The sequence below is a fragment of the Trachurus japonicus genome, chromosome 5 (assembly GCF_045865225.1).
Source record: "Trachurus japonicus isolate A0001 chromosome 5, Traja_1.0".
NCBI classification, from domain to species: domain Eukaryota; kingdom Metazoa; phylum Chordata; class Actinopteri; order Carangiformes; family Carangidae; genus Trachurus; species Trachurus japonicus.
In genome coordinates, this window is record NC_140911.1 from 5,965,882 (window position 1) to 5,985,495 (window position 19,614).

The 19,614-nt window shown below is 39.9% G+C and overlaps 1 protein-coding gene across 2 annotated transcripts; it reads left to right on the plus strand.

Annotated features, from left to right (window-relative positions):
• The first annotated feature begins 30 nt into the window (after positions 1-30).
• dgkab (diacylglycerol kinase, alpha b) lies at positions 31-18,880 on the plus strand. 2 transcript variants are annotated; one of them, XM_085775787.1, is made up of 24 exons: positions 31-213; positions 987-1,068; positions 2,813-2,889; positions 3,735-3,879; positions 4,114-4,188; positions 4,310-4,359; positions 5,820-5,894; positions 6,014-6,130; positions 6,892-7,009; positions 8,173-8,261; positions 9,504-9,614; positions 10,665-10,763; positions 10,860-10,910; positions 11,789-11,862; positions 12,869-12,943; positions 13,539-13,624; positions 13,710-13,799; positions 14,553-14,713; positions 16,020-16,084; positions 16,188-16,278; positions 16,372-16,570; positions 17,328-17,448; positions 17,588-17,648; positions 18,511-18,880. In XM_085775787.1, the coding sequence occupies exons 2-24, from the start codon at positions 996-998 to the stop codon at positions 18,589-18,591; spliced, it is 2,184 nt and encodes a 727-aa protein (XP_085631913.1). In that variant the 5' UTR covers positions 31-213; positions 987-995; the 3' UTR covers positions 18,592-18,880. The 2 variants fall into 2 exon arrangements, with proteins under 2 accessions (XP_085631913.1, XP_085631912.1); XM_085775786.1 differs by lacking the exon at positions 31-213 and having other exon boundaries at positions 771-1,068.
• Positions 18,881-19,614: the final 734 nt, after the last annotated feature.

Genomic DNA, 19,614 nt, shown 5'->3' on the forward strand with positions numbered 1-19,614 from the left:
CTCTTAATCCCCTATATCCGCTAATACCGCGGCGCTCATTTACCCACAAGCAGCCGCTGCCGTCAAACCAGCAGGTCAGAGTCACAGTCACAGTCCGAGTCCGAGTCCGCTGAGCTGGAGAGGAGCTCCGTGTTTTGTTTTTTTTGTGTGTTTTTTTGTTTTGTTTTACTGTTTATCCTCCTCCCCTGAAGCCTGAGGACACAGGTAGAGCAGGTAAGGAGTCCTGCTGCTCCAGCCACCTGAGCAGCAGCAGCAGCAGCAGCAGCAGCAGCAGCAGCAGCAGAGTGAAGTCCTGACCTGTCACTCATCTGGCCTCAGATTATAATCCCGCTTGATGGATGAATGGATGGATGGATGGATGGATGATTCACCCCTTTTAACCTTAATTGTTGACCCCCGACTCGCTGAGTGGAGCAGCATGGTGCTGATTAAGCAGAGTGGGGTTTAAAGGAGCAAAGACACAGCTTTTTTCCCCCTGTTTTGCACAGTCAAAACAACTGACAACAAACACAACTCTTTAATGTAATTATGCAGAGAGGCTGTGATGGTGTTGCTCCACCTGTCTGAATCTGCTGCTGCTGCTGCTGCTGCTACTGTTGTTTGTTGTTGTTGTTTTATTTACCCTGGTGCTGTTTAGGTCAAACGATCCCAGTTCAGACACTTTTGAAACCAGAAACTGTGTCTGCTGATCGTTGTTGACTGTCCATTGACTGACTGGGGAGTGTTTCACTTACTGATGTTGTGTGCAATCCGAGGAATGGAGGCGAACCAGTTCATATGAGTCACTGGCAGTGCCACAGTGAACGGCCTCAGCCTCACTCAGTGTATGAGAGTCAGTCAACCTCCTCCTCCTCCTCCTCCTCCTCCTCCTCCTCCTCCTCCTCCACCTTGTTCCTGTAAACGCTGCCTCCACAGATCAGTGTTTTGGTCTCACCGTCACTGTCTTGTCTTTGTATGTGTGTATGTGTGTGTTTTTTGTGTCTCAGCTCGTCGACATGGCCTCCTCTGATGAAACCGAAGGCTCCCTGACTCCCGTGGACTTCATCCAGCTGCAGCATTACATGGAGTGTAAGTTACATTACAGCTGTGTTTGTACATGTGACTCACGCAGGGAGCAGCTTTATTATGAGTCAGACTGTATCTGTTACATGAGTTATTATCAGTAGATGGAGTCAGAATACTTATCAATGTGTGCAGCTGCCTTTATATACAAGAGTTAAGACTTTATAATGTACTCTAATGTACTGTAATCTTAGATTTTACATGCAAATATATAATAATATCATAAATTATTGCACTGTTAGTTTAAACAGCCCAATTATATATAAGGAATATTTACCAGCTGTAACAGTAAAATGCTGCTTCCATAATAAAGCTCCATTCATAAATAATGGGTAAAACATTTCATAACCCCGCGGTTGGGTATAATCCTATTATATACCGTACCATATGTAAAATGTTTTGATACTTAAAGCACATTTAGTTTCATTTCATTTATTTTATTGAATTGAGTCAATGCACATTAATCAACACTGCTGCATAAACATCAATGTAAATGCACCGGATTTAGCACAATTGCTTAATTTCGTCCCAAAAATTGGTAAAAAAGTTTAGTCTTTAAATCTGTTTAGTGAGATTTCAGATGCATGACCTTTTAATTCAGTGTTTTTTAATCCAGTTGCACAATTCATCTAATTTACAATATGGCCAAGTGCAATATTGAAATCACAGGAGCTGCAATAACGGTAAAAAATGTGTCATAACACTGTTGTGCACTGTGAGTGACATAAGATGCTGCGTCGCTACGGAGACAACCTGGTCAACATATCATATTGTCAAGACGTAGAGGGACGGGATTGGTTGGTGCAAGACGCAACAAAAAAATCACATCATCAAATTTTGAAAGTGAAAATGAAGCAAGAAATGAGAATTTACACTCATTTATGACGTTTTTTTTTTTGCATTTTGCATTTTGTGCAGCCCCAACTTTTACATTGTCGTATGTTTCTTCTATTCAAATAAATGATCTTTGCACTTCTTACAACACGACACGGATGGTTTTTTAGAGGAATAAAAGTTTGGAAGTTGAAAGAAGAAAAGCAAACTCAAGTAGAAAGCTGAGACAGATGCAGCGGCACTCAGAGTCCATGAAGACGAAGATAAATAGAGCCAGAAATCAGTTTTACTGTAAATGCTCTGTCCCAGTTCAGCTCTGAGAGAGACAGAGAGAGAAGGAAGTAAAAACACTGAAACATCTGCACCAACTCTCCTCACACTAAGCGCTGACAAGTGCATCATAAAGTAAAATCGAGTGATGGAGTTCCTCTGGCTTCGTGCAGCATCAACAAGTGTTTCCCATCATGTTTTTTTTTTTCTCTGGAGGGTCAAACAACAACAATAACTCCTATAAATTGTGAGTGCATCCTGCTGCACCGGGGGGTTTAGGGGCTAATGCAGAATTTGATAGACCTGTTGACAGGAAACAGGAAAAAAAAAAAAGTGGCATGCGGCTAAAAATATGTTGCTTTCCACTCAGAGGCTTTGAAAGAGAAATGAAATGGGTCTGCAGTGGGCTTTTAGTGGAGGGGATAATGGACGAATGGATAATTACACCTGCTCCTGTCTGGACCTGAGAACGTACGTAACTGCTGCTGCTGCCAAAAAAAGAAAAAACCCAAATTTAATGTAGGATGCAACACACAGGAAGGACGTCCACGTTCACGTCTATGTCCATAATAAGAGACAAACAGGTGTGATGGAGGTGAGTTATTATGAATTTCCTGCTGTTTGACGTCAGCCGATCTCTCTGCAGACAGCACGCTGAGGGTGAGAGACGTGATCAAGGACTTTCACCCCGGAGGTCGACTGGCCAAACACAGCTTTGGAGAGGTCAGTCACTAGGGGAAAAATGTATTGTACAAGATGGAAACTTCACATTTCTTCTTAAAGGGATAGTTCACCCAAAATTCAAATTCAAAACTCATTATCTATACTCACCCTCATGTGGACTAAGGGCTGGGAGAAGTTTCAGAGTCCTCCGTGGCTTCTCTGAGTTGCAGGGGGTCTCGGCGTAGCAGTGCATGTCCATATAACGGTTGCAAATGGATACCACTTTTCTTCGTGGTCGAAGCTCCTCTTCCTGGTCCGTCCAATTTTGGACGGACCAGGAAGAGGAGCTTCCGCTACAAACAAGCTTGAAACATAGACTTATTTAATTTCTTTTGGGACAATTTCGCATTTTGGGGCTTCAATACAAGACGGACATTACATACGAGCAGCATGGAGGTATTGGGATGTTTTTTGGTGTGTCTTTTTGTTACAAAGAAAAGTGGTATCCATTTGCAACTGTTATATGGACATGCACTGCTACGCCGAGACCCCATGTAACTCAGAGAAGCCACAGATCACTCTGAAACTTCTCCCAGCCCTTAGTCCACATGAGGGTGAGTAGATAATGAGTGAAATTTCAATTTTGAGTGAACTATCCCTTTAAAGCTTTTGTTGGAAGGTTGCTGAAGACAAATATCCATATTAATTATTAAAAAACAGGAAAATTTGCCAAGTAGATATCGTATAATTCGTGAAATATTGGAAACATTATTCTGCATACACCCTCAGTGTGTGATTATTTGGAATAATTTGCTGTTTTTCTGTAATTAAAGTATAGAAAATTTCACTTCCTGTGAAACTCTCTGGATATAAATGTGACGCTGACACCTGTTGTCCCTCCTCAGTGCATGGACGCAGCGGGTTTCTGTCTCTTTCTGAAGACGTATCTGGAGGTCGACGACTTCCCTGCAGATTTCTGCCAACGCCTGTTTCGTTATTTCCAACACGCGGAGCAGGATGGAAACACCAAGACGCCGATGCCCAAAGGAGGTTGGTGCCTGAGCGGGAAGTGTTTTAAGATCAACCGTCACAATCTCAGCTCAGATTAAAACACCTGAGAGCAGATTTAGAAATCATTTCCTGTTGGTTTGCATCACAGGAACGCAGCTCTGCAGATCAAAACACCTGCTCCAATGACAAAACTTTGATAATATACCACGTATCTTCCAGTCAAACAGTGAAATAACAGTTTGTGGTTTTAATCCGAAACTGCTTCTGTTTCAGGAGGCGTCTTCCTCCGTGATGTGTCCTGTTACTTCTCGGTGCTGGAGGAGGCGCAGCCACGGGAGAAGCTTGAATGTCAGTGTTGTCGATAATCTCTTTTTGACCTTATGTTTACATGTTTTTATATGGTGCAACTTCCTTGTTCACACTCTCATGACAGAATAATCAACCTGTTGTGTTTTTTTTTTTTTTTTAGTCACGTTTAAACTCTACGACAAAGATTGCAACGGACTCCTGGACAGCTCTGTAAGTTTCTCACAGATTTTTCTGTTTGCTGTTTTTGCTGGTTTTTCTTGAACCACCTGAAAACCTCCAGGTACAATCTTTAAAAAAAGTTTTAATCAGCACTGTGGAGTTTATTTGCAAACTGAAACAGTGGAAGGTGACGAAGCTGCAGAGAAAATGTCAAAGTGAAAGGTCAAAACTACCACTAAAGATCTTTGTAGTCCAGTATCAAGCAGAACAAGTCCTGATTGATCCAAAAGAGAAAATAAAACAACAACATGATATCAGTGAACAACAAAGTAAATAAGACACTACTGCACATTTAGTTTTATCCAATCCACTTTTATTTAAATAGCACGCTTTAAAAACAACAAGGTTACCAAAGTGCTGCACAACAGATACACAAACAGTGAAATAAATACAGTTAAAATGAACATACATGTACAGTAAATTAAAAGCATATAACACTAAGAAGATCAGATAAAACACTAAGAGATGTAAAAATGCAATAAAAGACAAACAGAGACCACATAACTCTCATGCTGTATTAAAAGCCAAGTAGTAAAAATGAGTTTTAAGACGAGATTTTAAAGTATCCAGGGTGGGGGCCATGTTGACGTGGGCGGGTTTATCTTAGTCGACTGATAGTTTCAGAAAAGCTGAGGAACATTACTGTATGTACCCTACAATTTTATATCAGTGCTCATTTTCATGACATAAAAGTGTTATAAAATAATATTACACACAAGGCAGAGATGATTTTTAAAGGGATAGTTCACCCAAAATTCAAATTTCACTCATTATCTACTCACCCTCATGTCCACTAAGAGCTGTGAGAATTTTCAGAGTCCTCCGTGCCTTCTCTGAGTTACGGGGGGGGGGGGGGTCCGCGCAGCTATTTGTCCATATAATGGTTGTTATAATGGTTTTCTTCATCCAAAAAGACACACCAAAAAACATCCAAATACCTCCATAGTGCTCGTCTGTAATGTCCGTCTTGTATTGAAGCCCCGACATGAGAAATTGTTCTGAAAAAAATTAAATAAGTCTATATTTTAAGCTTATTTGTAGCGGAAGCTCCCAGTGTCTCAGTTCACTGCTCTTGTGCCGGCGGAACAATTTCTCATGTCGGGGCTTCAATACAAGAGGGACATTACAGACGAGCAGTATGGAGGTATTTGGATGTTTTTTGGTGTGTCTTTTTGGACGAAGAAAAGTGAGCCCCATTCACAACCATTATATGGACAAATACTGCTGCGCGGACCCCCCCCGCCCCCGTAACTCAGAGAAGCCACGGAGGACTCTGAAAATTCTCACAGCTCTTAGTGGACATGAGGGTGAGTAGATAATGAGTGAAATTTGAATTTTGGGTGAACTATCCCTTTAACTTTGTGTATTTACTGAGTCTGCATGAGTGGTTTGGTTTTGAGCTCAGATTGACCTCTGAGTTTGACCTCTGTCTCCGTCTCTCCATCCATCAGGAAGTGGATCGTATAATCACCCAGATGATGAGAGCGGCTGATTACCTCGGCTGGGACGTGACCGAGCTCAGACCAGTACGAGTTTGAATTTTTTGAATTTAAAATATATTTTTTTTAATTCTGTGAAAAGATCCGGAGACTCCTGAAATCCCCGGTGACAGATGATAACTAATGTGTGTGTGATTGTTGTGCAGGTGCTGAAGGACATGATGACGGCCATCGATGTGGACGACAGCGGCACCGTCACGCTGGAGGAGTGGATCAAAGGAGGCATGAACAACGTGCCGTTACTCGTTCTGCTTGGACTGAAGGTACAAAAAACAAACAAACAAACAAAACAAAAAGTTTCACCTCGACTAGGGATGTCACGATTACTTGTTTTCACAATTAATCGTGGTATTAAACGCCACAATTAATTAATCGTAAAGATTCCTAAATACCGTCATTTAAATGTTAGTGTGTCATTTGTATTAAAAAAACAACAAAACAAAACAAAAAACGATTACAATAAACATTAACATTTGGTATAGATGACAATTTATGACCTGAATATTTCAAACGCTTTCCCTGGGGGGTTAAGAATTGGTCCTATATTAATAGATACTTGAAATATTTTGTGTAAACAATGGGTCCTCCGTCTTTATGGACTTTTTATGTTAATTGTTGTATTGTTTTGGGGACTACGGATGTAATTTAGCACATTTGCTAAATCCGGTGTATTTACTGTGGGTATGTCTAGCACTCACTGTCCATTAATATGCATTGTCCCAACTAAATAAACAAATAAAGTAAAGTAAAGTAGGTAATGTAATCATATTTTGACTATATTTGATTTGACACATTTGTTGTGAAATGTATTAATGCATAATAATCGTGATAATCGCAACCGTGATTATTTCTCTGACAATAATCGTACCAAGAAATTGTATAATCGTGACATCCCTAACCTCGACGTGTTGCCACAGATTCTCCTGCTGCACCTGTCAGCAGCCATTTTCCTTCTCTGTAACATCCTTTTCTTCTTCTTCTTCTTCTTCTTCTCCTCCTCTGCTCCGTCCCCTGATGACGGCAGATGACGGAGCGCGACGGGCAGCACATCTGGAGGATGAAGCACTTCAACAAGCCGACCTACTGCAGCGTGTGTCAGAGCATGCTGCTGGGCCTCGGCAAGCAGGGACTCTGCTGCAGCTGTAAGAGCTCAGAGCCGCCAGCAGGGGGCACACACACTCCTCATAAACTACACACACACACACACACACACTCCTCTTACAACACACACACACACACACCTCTTACTGTACATCACACACCTGCAGGCGTCACACCTCTGATTCACCTGTTACCGTCACCTGTTATTAACCCTGTGAAGTCTGACACATGAGATAATGATCAGGAAGTGTTTGAAATTGAAGTCTTAATTTGACCTTTTGACCAAATCTCTCCCGAAAATGTGATTAATATTTAATTAAATGTGTTTAATTAATCAGATGAAGAATCAGGATCAACTATGTGCACACATAAAAGGAATTTGACTCCAATTTTTCGTTACTCACTTGTACTTAGGCTACATATAAAATACGGACAGAACAAATGTTGTAGAGTTAAATAAAGTGGCTGGTGGAATAAATGTGGTCGATTACATAATAAGGCAAGGCATCTTTATTTATATAGCTCATTTTGTACCAAGGCAACTCAATGTGCTTTACATAAAGACAAAACATTTAAAAAGAACAGCATAAAACAGCATAAAAACAAACATTTTTTTTTTAAATGAAAAAATTTGTAAACATAATAAAAAAGTAGAGAGAGAAAAGAAAGCCATAAACACATGAAAAGATAAATGGTACACAGTAGTGCAAATAAACAAGGAGGTAGTGCAATGAAATGAATAATAAATAGGCTACTGGATAAACATGTCTGTATATATGTATACTATGTATATGTTATTTACAGCAGATTTAAGTAATCAATATTTGCCACAGTGATAATGCATTGATTGGGCAGCATAATGCGCTGCAACCTTGACATGAAAAGAAAAACTTCTGTGAAGATACATTTTCAATACAGTTTTTTTTTCCATTAAAAAAGTGATTAGTGCAAATAAATATTCATTTTGAAATAAAAGTGACATTAGTAAATTTTGCAAAAGTTTAAGAGCGTGACAGAAACTCCAGCAGAGGGCAGAGAAGCTGCATCAGATTGTCAGCAACAACAGGTTTTTCAGGAAAGTATTGACCTTGATTGGAGATCTCAAAAACTCACATGATTCATCTGGAGTCATAGATGAGCAACTTTTTTTTCTTTTAAATAATAATTTCTGTTTTTATTTGTCTCTTTTTTGTCCTTCCAACAGGCTGCAAGTACACGGTCCACAGTCAGTGCGCCAACAAGAACCCTGAAGCTTGTGCTAGAAGCTTTGTCAAATCCAAAAAGGAGATGGGTGTAAGAAAAACACAAACATGTTTTATTTATCATATTTTTAAGAGAACACATTCATATCCGCTCTGTTAAATGTCACTGGCTGTAAACACATTAAAACCATCAGAGTGCATTAGTCAGCAGTGCAGCCCCATCAGCGTGTGTGTGTGTGTGTGTGTGTTTTATTAAGGTAGGATTAGGAACAGTCTGCTCCATACATCTGTTAAATGTCCTAATTTTGCACAATAATAATCTGCTCACTGTGTTTTTCCACAATATACTGATTGACTGCATCTATAAAAAAAAAGAAAAAAAAAAAGGATCACAGCACCAAATGTCACCGTGTGCTTGACTGACATTTGATCTCGGAGATGAGATGAGATGAGATGCTCCTCGTCCTCGTCGTCGTCGTCGTCTGCTGCCAAAAGCGATGGTTATAAATCTTTTAGCTAAATGTGTGACCTGCTCTTCAGGAACCCAGACTGAGCTGTGGTGCATTGAGGCAACTGATGTTGTTGTTGCAGCCACTGGAAAAAGTTGAAATGATATTTTTTTATTTAACCTTTATTTAACCAGGAATAATCCCATTGAGATTCAGAATCTCTTTTGCAAGGGGATCCTGGCCAAGAGAGCAGCACAGTAGGTCCACATAAAATACACACTTGAAAAACAACAACATAAAAACAGTTAAAACAGTTTGGCAAATCACATCATTACATTACAATCACCAGCTGCGTTCAGTAAGAGGACATGTGCATGCAGTGGTCAAATAGTCCTTGATCCTAGCTTTAACATCTTCCATACTTGGGAGGTAATTAAATCCAATTTAAGATGACTCTGTAATTTATACCAGGATGACGGTGCGAATGCTTTGAAGTGCACTTTCACCAAAGACAAGTCCACGTACGAAGAATAGCGTATACATTATCAATCTATCGAGCCTGAGACTACAGCTTTTGGTGTTGACTTTAGGAGCCAAGAGAGAACATAAATAAGGAGGCAAGTCACACAGGATAGTCGCCTTATAAAGAAAACAATACCAGAGTTCCCATCTACGATTGTGCAGCTAACACTCTCATAAAGACTACAGTGATGAGTATGAAAACCTAAATCCGTTACAAATCTTAATGTTGCATGATACGAATACCGAATCCAACATTTTATATATGATTATATTGATATAAAAAAAATCAAAAAAACAAAACAGAACAGAACAGAGGTGAGACGGCAGCTGAGTGTGTGTCGTCCTCTGCTCCTGTGTCTCAGATAGCAGCTCACGACTGGATCAGAGCCGACTGCAACTCCACCAAGTGTCAGGTCTGCCACAAGAAGATCAAGACCTTGGCAGGGAGGCGCTGTGTGTGGTGTCAGGAGATGGTGAGGACTGGTGTGTGTGTGTGTGTGTGTGTGTGTGTGTGTGTGTGTTTAAAGGGGAATTGCTGTTTTTTTTACAATCTGGACCTTATTTCTAGCATAAAATACGATCATTTACTCACCCAGATAACTTTGGTGTATATCCGTATAATGCGAGTACATGGGGCAGCGCAATGCAGCCTCTAAATAACACATTATCTGCAGAGAAACTCCTTCATTTCACCAGTATTTTGTTATGATAGGCTAGTGCTATTCCCCTCTGAGTCCGGGGTTAGCTGTTATCAACATCCGGGGTCTGTAGGTTGACCTACTGACCCCTGACCTGGATGATGTCATCTCCAACCGCGGTGCGGCGCGGCTTGTTGCTACCGCTAATGCTACGGTCCGTTTCTGTGTGTTTCCGACTTGTCAGAACAAAATGAGCAGCTGGATGAAGTTCAGCTTCCACAGGCTTCCTCTCCTCAACCTGGACTCACTGAAGCTCCGGCTAGTTGAGATAAAAATGGACCCGAATGCCGAAGCAGAATGATTCTTATTTATTTATTTATTTTTTAACTTTATTAGCAAATATTGCATGTACAGAACCAACAAGGTACATTCACGAGGAACAGCACATCAAACATGAAAGGACAGTACAATGATGGAGTAAATTATAAAATATAGATTAAATAAGACCGTAGCAGAATGATTATTATCAGAATGAACCGTGCAGCGCTCAGAGATGACATCATCCAGGTCAGAGGTCAGTAGGTCAACCTACAGACCCCGGATGTTGATAACAGCTAACCCCGGACTCAGAGGGGAATAGCACTAGTGTATCATAACTAAATATTGGTGAAATGAAGGAGTTTCTCTGCAGATAATGTGTTATTTAGAGGCTGCATTCTGCTGCCCTGTGACTGGAGCTCATTTCCTCGGAACGACTTGTAGTGACACCAAAGTTATTTGGGTGAGGAAATGATCTTATTTTATGCTAGAAATGAGGTCCAGATTGTAAAAAACGGTAATTATCCTTTGAGTTCAGTAGTTCACTGAGTCTTGTGTCTTTCGAAGCGCCACGACGAGTGTCTTCTCTCCGGTTTGTCCACCTGTGACTGTGGGTTGTTCAAAGATCACATACTGCCTCCGTGGGCCATTTACGCCCTCTCTAAGGTAAAAATGAGCATCTTATTATTATTGATTATTGATTATCAGCTGTGTGTGTGTGTGTGTGTGTTGGTTGATGGGTTCTCCTTTGTTTCCCGTCAGGAGGAGGACACCAGCCTGTTGAACGTTACTCCTGACGGCCACGTCCTGCAGGTCTGACTTGATCAAATCCTCCCACATTTGTTTTCCAGCTGTACACGACACTAATGCATTATGGGAAAAAACAAATCTAATTTTAGAGATTCAGCTTGTTATTTATATTTATGTATTTATATTGAGAGGTGGGTGGGTTTTTTAAAAGACTCTCCACTAACGTCTCTGCAGCTGATTCGGCTCAGAAAGATGGAAACTGTGATGGTTTCGTCTGACGAGTCGGTGATTCACCACAGACAGTTTTTATTTTCAGTATCAGACGCTCAGCTCCATTCATCTCCAACACTTTTCACCTGAATACAAACTAAAAATGCCTGATGTGACTCTTACAGTACATCAACCTCCTCACATAATGTCTATGTATGACATATACTGTATGTAAAAATTATATATGAAACATATTAGATATTAGCACAATTTCATGTATTAACATACGTATATGTACATTTATATACATATGTATGATAATATTGTGGACATATGTTCACACAGTGTTTAAAATGAATAAGAAAAATACATATAAGCAACTAGAATTTTCATATATGTGCTGTTAAATAAATGTGCATAAAAAAATATCACACACAACACATACTGTATGGTCGCAAAGACTTACACCAAATAAAAACGATCATATTTATATTTATAAATATTTGTACTTATGTAAATGTTACTGTGTATTTCAGATGTATATTGCACCTTGACTGATGATGTTGTTTCAGACATTGTAAAGCATGATCAGACGCATCTGTATTTAATATAATATGAATATAAAAACCTGTGTAATCACTTTAATTGTGCTTGTGTCTCCACACGTTGAAACATACAGTAAACTTCCGGATGAGTCGATGTGTTTCTGACTAATGCACATGTTTCTGCAGATTTCTCCAGTCGCTAACACCCACCCTCTGCTGGTGTTTGTGAACCCAAAGAGTGGAGGCAAACAGGGTGAAAGGTGAGAAGCTGCAGCTCTCGATATGGATAAATTATCTATAAAATGTTACTCACACACTAATATTGATGTTTCTTTTCAGGTTACACAGATATTATGACGTGCAAAAACTTAAAATCTTTCCAAGAATATTTGTCATATTTCTTGTCAAAATGTCTCATTTCTAGTCAAAACTAATCTCTTTCCACTTTAAATAAGTCTCATCACCAAAAAGAAATTAACTTGTTTTTAGATCATTTCACTTTCAAACTAATTTTCACTTGAAATAAGTAGAAAAATCTGCCAGTGAAAGGAAGTTTTTTGTGCTTGTAAAAGAAAAACTTGCTCCACTATCAGATTTTTCTACTTATTTCAAGTAAAAATACACTTAAAATAAGTAAAAAGTGTCAAAAAACAAGCAGCAGTATAATGAGATTTGTTTTGACTAGAAATGACATTTTGACTAGAAATAAGACAAATATACTTGGTAAGATATTTGAGTTTTTGCAGCGTAATGATGTGTTGATGTGTCAGGGTCTGTCCCATTTCTCCACACTTGGCTGAGTGCGCTTGGTTACGCACACACTTTGGTGACGTTTTGCATACATGGGTTCATTTGCATATAGTGTGCAAGTATGTATTAAGTGGCCAAGCGCACGAGGATATTTAAAAGCAATTAGGACATAGCTACTTGACAAGTGCAGCCTGTTATCTGAGCGCCACTGTGCACACTACAAGTCCAACACACACACACACACACACACACATAGCACATAGCACAGAAACCAGCTGGTGCATTGTGGAATTTATACTTGGCCTAATACCGCTCCGATGCGGTCTTACCTTAATAGTGTGGGGGTAAAGTGCAAATCAAGCGCGCTGCACTTTTGGTTGTTGGAGAAATGGGACACACTTGCGCACTCACACTAAGCCCACGAACGCACACGCCAAGTGACCAAGCGTGTAAGTGTGATTGAGTGTGCGTATTGGGACAGGACCTTAGTTTACTGCTCTGTCTGTTTGTCCACAGGGTGCTCAGGAAGTTCCAGTACCTGCTGAACCCACGTCAAGTGTACAACCTGTCCAACGGAGGTCCTGCACCAGGGTATCCAACACTTTCTTTCATCATTCATTTGTCCAATATTTTCATTTTTTCATTTTTTATTTATTTCATTCATGGTATACATAGCTACTTCACATGGTTCCACATATTTACATAATGTATACAAATGAAAAGGAGCAGGATGTAGAAATAGCACCTGCCCCTCTCTATTGTTATAATTACATTGGCTTACTATCTATATTATACTCTATTTCAAAAAATTAAAGATGATGAAACATATAATAATAACAAGAAAACAAACAAGCAAAATAGCAGTGGACACCACTCGTCTATCTATCTTTTCTTTTTCTCCTTCTTTTTTGTAGATGCTTATTTTTTCTTTTTTAAACATTTTCTTCAACTGAGATATACTTGTACAACTTTTCAGTTCCTTGCTTTGTGAATGCCATAGTTTTACACCTGCAACAGAAAAACACATTTGTTTTAAGCTTAATCTTGCAAATGGATGTTCAAAATCAAGCTTCAGTCTGTTATCCTCTTCCTCCAGCTTGAACAAGTTCTGTAAATGTTCTGGTAATGATCTGTTCTTTGCTTTATACATTATTTTTTAATTCTGACTCTCTGTTTTTTTTTTCAGGCTGCATTTCTTCCACAACCTGCGTGAATACAGGATCCTGGTGTGTGGAGGAGACGGGACGGTGGGCTGGCTCCTGGACGCTATAGGTACTTCAGGTCTCAGTGACTCGACTCGGGTTAAATAATGATAATAATAATAATAATGATAATAATGATCTACCTGTGGTTTCAGACAAAGCCGACCTACAGGTGAACCCACCGGTGGCCGTCCTCCCTCTGGGCACCGGGAACGACCTGGCTCGCTGTCTGCGCTGGGGAGGAGGTAAAACCATCAACTTACACTCTGCTACTCATACTGAAGAGTACAAAGCAGAAATTACTAAACTAAACCAAATGTAATTGTTATGATGCGCAAAATGTCTAATTTCTAGTCAAAACTAATCTCTTTCCACTTTAAATAAGACTCATCACCAAAAAAAAAACTTGTTTTTTAGATCATTTCACTTGTTTCAAACACATTTTCACCTGAAATAAGTAGAAAAATCTGTTTTTTGTGCTTGTAAAAGAAAAACTTGCTCCACTATCAGATTTTTCTACTTATTTCAAGTAAAAATACACTTGAAAGAAGTAAAAAGTGTCAAAAAAAACAAGCTACTTTGTATGTGATGAGTCTTATTTTAAGTATAATGAGATTCGTTTTGACTAGAAAAGACATTTTGACTAAAAATAAGACGAATATACTTGGTAAGATATTTGAGTTTTTGCAGTGTAATGCTGTGTTAGTGCCTCATTTCCAGTGTCAGGGTCTGTCTCGTTTCTCCACACTTGGCTGAGTGCACTTGGTTGCGCACACACTTTGGTGATGTTTTGCATACATGCGTTCATTTGCATATAGTGTGCAAGTATGTATTAAGTGGCTAAGTGCACGAGGATATTTAAAAGCAATTAGGACGTAGCTACATAGATATGTAAAAATTGTAATAAAGTTATATATATATATCAAGCAATGGTGGTTTGAAATCCATTATTAGGGGGCGTTTATTGTCGTCCTGCCTCCGTTGTGTTTCCCTGAAAGGCTACGAGGGCTCCGACCTGAGGGAGATCCTGAAGGAGATCGAAGCCAGCGAGGTCGTTCCCATGGACCGCTGGAGCGTCCAGGTGATACCAGAGGACCCTCAGGAGGCGGGAGACCCCGTCCCCTACGAGATCATCAACAACTACTTCTCCATTGGAGTGGTGAGTCGCTACGTCAAACAGTGAGAGCCATTTAAATCAAAATATTTCAGTAGCATAGACTGGATTTGCTGAGACGAAAGGTTATTAGGGGCAAATGGAAAAGGAACGTACATTATTGTCAAAGGTTTATGTGCAAGATTCAAGATTCTCTTTATTATCATTCTGCAGAAACATCAAAGATGCAGAGCGCGGCTCTATAAAAACACAGATAATTACTAAAACACAAAGTGCTCAATGAATAGAGGGAGAACAAGATGTGCAAGATTTCTAAAATAATAAAAAGAAACAAACAGGTCCTTTTACTTTATGTTACTGAAGCTGAAACGCTTAAAATCACTGGAACCGAAACTATAAATAGGGAAACATGAGCCTCAGCTGCAAACGTGACCCACAGACATGCAGCGTGCACGGACCTGCAGCACTACACTGGAAAAGAAAAACTTAATGCAAAGCAACAATTACTACACAATGCAACCGATAAGGAAATAAACTACGATACTGAACAAAGTCCGTACAACTAAGGTAAAACAGAGCAGAACAGCAGCAAATGAAACAAAACTAGTTTGCTCACTGCATTATAAAGGTACAGTTCACATAAAAAGAGGCTCCACTGCAGTCAAGACTGAGCAGAAACCATCAGGTGTCTGTTTTAACCAGGCCCAGACATCCTCACAGAGCTGCGTTCATAAACCCACATTACACAAAGCCCATGATTATTAAAGGAATAGTTCACCAAAAAATGAAATTCAGTCATTAGTGACTCACCCTCATGCTGATGAATACTCCGGAGTAGTTTTTTATTCCTCAAAGTGCATCTGGAGACCCGGGAGGCCGGTTCGTAGTAAGTATAAAGAAAACTTTATATGCGATAAATAGCGCCCGACACAAAAACGTCCATAAAACTACACAAAACCTTGTAATATTCCTCCACACTGCTCGTCCACTGCAATCCAAGTGTCCTGAAGGGAGATAGTCCAGAGTTTACTCGAAACTACGTCATTTAGGACATTTTTACAGTATAAACAGTCCTGTATTGAATTTGCCGGGGGCGCGCTCTCATGTTCATGCGATGCACGCGGACGTGACTGGACTCTGGACTATATCCCTTCAGGACACTTGGATTGCAGGGGATGAGCAGTGTGGAGGAATATTAAAAGGTTTTTGTGTAATTTTATGGACCTGTTTGTGTCGAATTTCATTTTTTGGCGAACTATTCCTTTAAAGTGATTGTTTCAATCTCATGTGCAATATTCAATCTTACAAAGTGGAATATACTTTGCTGAAACTGTGACTTGTGTTTGTGCAGGACGCTTCTATTGCTCATCGTTTCCACTCCATGAGAGAGAAACACCCCCAGAGGTTCAACAGCCGGTGAGGATCCACAGTGAAACAGAGGAAACTGTAACTGAGATCGTTTTTTTGTTTGTTTAATCAACGACTGTCAGATTCACGTCGTTTTGTCTTGTTTTTTAAGGATGAAGAACAAACTTTGGTATTTTGAGTTTGCCACCTCTGAGACCATCTCGGCCTCGTGTAAGAAGCTGAAGGACTGTCTCACGATCGAGGTGAGAAGTGATTCATTACACTCACATCACTGGGAAACAAGAATGGGAAACTAATTGTTGTTGTTGTTGTTGTTGTTGTTGTGTCTCTACCAGTGCTGTGGCAGACAGCTGGACCTCAGCAGTGTGTCTCTGGAGGGCATCGCCGTCCTCAACATACCCAGCATGCACGGCGGCTCCAACCTCTGGGGCGAGTCCAAGAAGCCGGATGGAGCAGCAGCGGCAGCAGCAGCAGCCGAGGCCGAGTCCAGCGAGGTCATCACCGATCGCGAGCTCCTCAAAACCGTCTCTCAGGGTGAGGCGGCGTGGGTCGGTCCGACCTTCTTCTGAGCTTCTTCTCTCCACGTTTATCTGTTTGTAATCGTGCATTAAAGGGACAGTTAAACATTTTGGCAAATTGGCCCATTGCCATAATCCCTATAGTCATAGCAGTAGGTTTGTTACCTTTAATTGTGGGTGCAAGCTATTTTTAGAACGGTGGAGCAGAGCCGCGAGCTGCTCAGAGCTACGCTATGGAGGCTAATGGGATTTCTTGATTTCCCTCATCAAACTCATCAAATAAACAATCCAACAACTCCATAACGCTCATTCACCACGCTTTGAGATAATAACAGAATGTTACGAGACAGAGTTGTTTTAGAGGGAAATTCATGCAAAACCGCTGATGCACGTTGCCTTCAGGCACAGTTTTTCAGCAGCAGTCTCTGTATTTCCCTCTAAAACAACTCTGTCTGGTAACGTAACGTTTCTGTTATTATCTCATAGCGTGGTGAATGTGCAGGTCACAACTTGTCCACCAGAGCGTTGTGGAGTTGTTGGATTGTGTATTTGATGAGTTTGATGAGGGAAACCGAGAAATCCCATTAGCCTCCGTAGCGTAGCTCTGAGCAGCTCACGGCTCTGCTCCGCCGTTCTAAAAATAGCTTGCACCAACAAATAAAGGTAACGAACCTACTGCTATGACTGTAGCAATTATGGCAATGGGCCAATTTACCAAAAATGTTGAACTATCCCTTTAAGACGACACCAACCGTTTCTTGGTTCCTCTGCAGACATCAGCGATAAGCGTTTGGAGGTGGTGGGGCTGGAGGGAGCGATCGAGATGGGGCAGATCTACACCGGGCTGAAGAGCGCCGGGCACAGACTGGCACAGACGTCTCAAATCACCATCAGGTTGCTGCACTTTTACACACACACACACACACACACACACACACACACACATGACCAAAGATAACAAGAACACCCGACGAGGCTTTCCTGTTATTAATAATTTCATCTCTTACCTCCCTCCTTCGCTCCCCGTGTGCAGGACGACCAAAGCTCTGCCCATGCAGATCGATGGGGAGCCCTGGATGCAGCCGCCATGCACTGTGAGTGTGACAGTTACAACCTGAGCTCAGTGATTTAACTTGATCACACAGTTACTGACCACAACAGCACAGATTACAGCAATTTAAAGGGATATTAAAACCAATATGCAAATGTGAACATTGAAATTACATGTAAGATAGATAGATAGATAAATACTTTATTTATCCCGAAGGAAATTCAGTTTCTCAGCTGCACAATAAACAACATCATTCAACAGCAAGACATAAAGTAGTAAAAATTAGTGCATTGAGAATAAATAAAAGAAGTATAATTACATATGAAACATGAGAAATTGGCACAATTACATATAGTAACACATGTCCGATAATAATCTCATGTATGTACAGTAGGTTATGTTTATTGTACTCATACATTATATATGCATATAAACCCATTGATATGTGTTATATGTCTAAATATATGTTGTAAATGTTCAAAGACAGACATGTATGTTAGAATTGATCAGAAAGACACGTATAAACATATATTATTATTGTTATGTTGTTTTGATAAATAATAACATAGAGTAACATATAATGCTACATACAAATCATTATCTAGTAATTTTCCATGCAATAATATATGTATATAATATATGTTTATACGTTATATGTTTATACGTGTCTTTCTGATCAAATACAAATGTTATAATGGATGTATCTGTTATTTATATCCAGTGGATATGTGATAATAATAATATATCACTTTATATGTGACATCTATGGCGGCAGCCTCCTTGATATAGGGCCATATATGTCATATATACTACATTACTGAATGGGAACATGTTTTGTTTTTTTAATATGTGATATTTTACATATTTATTGTATTAATTCACACTCTGTTTTTGATCCGTCACAGATTCACATTAATCACAAGAACCAGGCGAACATGCTCATGGCTGCTCCGACCAAATCGTCCAGCTTCTTTCACCTCAAGTAGAGCAGCTCCTCCACACCTGCATCACACCGGACCACCTGTATTACTGTGAAAATGAGTGTGTAACTGTGTGTTTTTAATATTATTATTATTATTAAGTGTCAATGTGTGTGGCTTTTTTTTTTTTGCATGTTATCCCTGATACGACTCTCAGCTATTTCAAGGTACAGACGTGTTGCACTTATGCAGCGACCACACTGACAGACCGACTCAAACATGCACAACTCACCTCTCAGTCTGATCACTGCTGCTGTGTGCCAACTTCAATGTAATACATTGCATTTGTGTGTGTGTGTGTGCAAATAAAAGAGCTAAGTCCATATGCAGTATATGAATAGAGAAGATATATTATGTATTTTATGTAATTTTTCTGTGGTTTAATCCGTTTTACAGTGGTGTAAATTTCACCTGTCGTTTCCCGATGCAGCTTCTTTCGGACCCATCAACACCATCCTACCTGTCAGTGTTCATCCAGCTGAAAGAAAAGTAAACACTGCATGTTTTTTACTGTTTCTTAAATAGGCAAGATACTGAATAATAATATGATGAACGTAGTTTTATAAAGTTTTGCTCTGCAGTTAGATCTGAATCCTCTACTTCAAGTCAAAAGCATAAAAAAAAACTCCTCAGTGTTGTCGTTCTGTAACATTTAAGGTTTTTAAAAACAGTCAAACAGCAAAACAGAGACTTGAATAAAACATTATTGATTTCAAGTGTGCAAAAAAACATGTGTGGGAAGTCACCCCTGAAATAATCTACGTTGTCAGTGAGTCAGTCTTGTTGTGTTGGAGTTCCGGTGTATTTGTAACATGTAACATGCTTAAATGTTCATCTATTGTCTGAATGTCAAATTGTGTCGCTGTCATTTGCATGTGGCTTGTGCGCTCGTTGTCAGTGATTGGTCATGGACTGCCCTCAGATAAAAGAAATAACCACAACTTTTGATTTATAAAGCGATTTTTCTTACTGTATATCGACCTACTGCCTCTCTGTGGTACAGTGAGAATTGGCTGCACATTGCACCTA

What these genes read in the sequence shown, in the direction of transcription:
- dgkab (XM_085775786.1), top strand. Translation starts at nt 963, where the DNA reads ATGTGTGTGTTTTTTGTGTCTCAGCTCGTCGACATGGCCTCCTCTGAT. An exon ending in ACGTGACCGAGCTCAGACCA is followed by an intron (nt 5,895 to 6,013) that starts GTACGAGTTTGA and finishes ATTGTTGTGCAG; the next exon opens with GTGCTGAAGGACATGATGAC. An exon ending in ACTACTTCTCCATTGGAGTG is followed by an intron (nt 14,714 to 16,019) that starts GTGAGTCGCTAC and finishes GTGTTTGTGCAG; the next exon opens with GACGCTTCTATTGCTCATCG.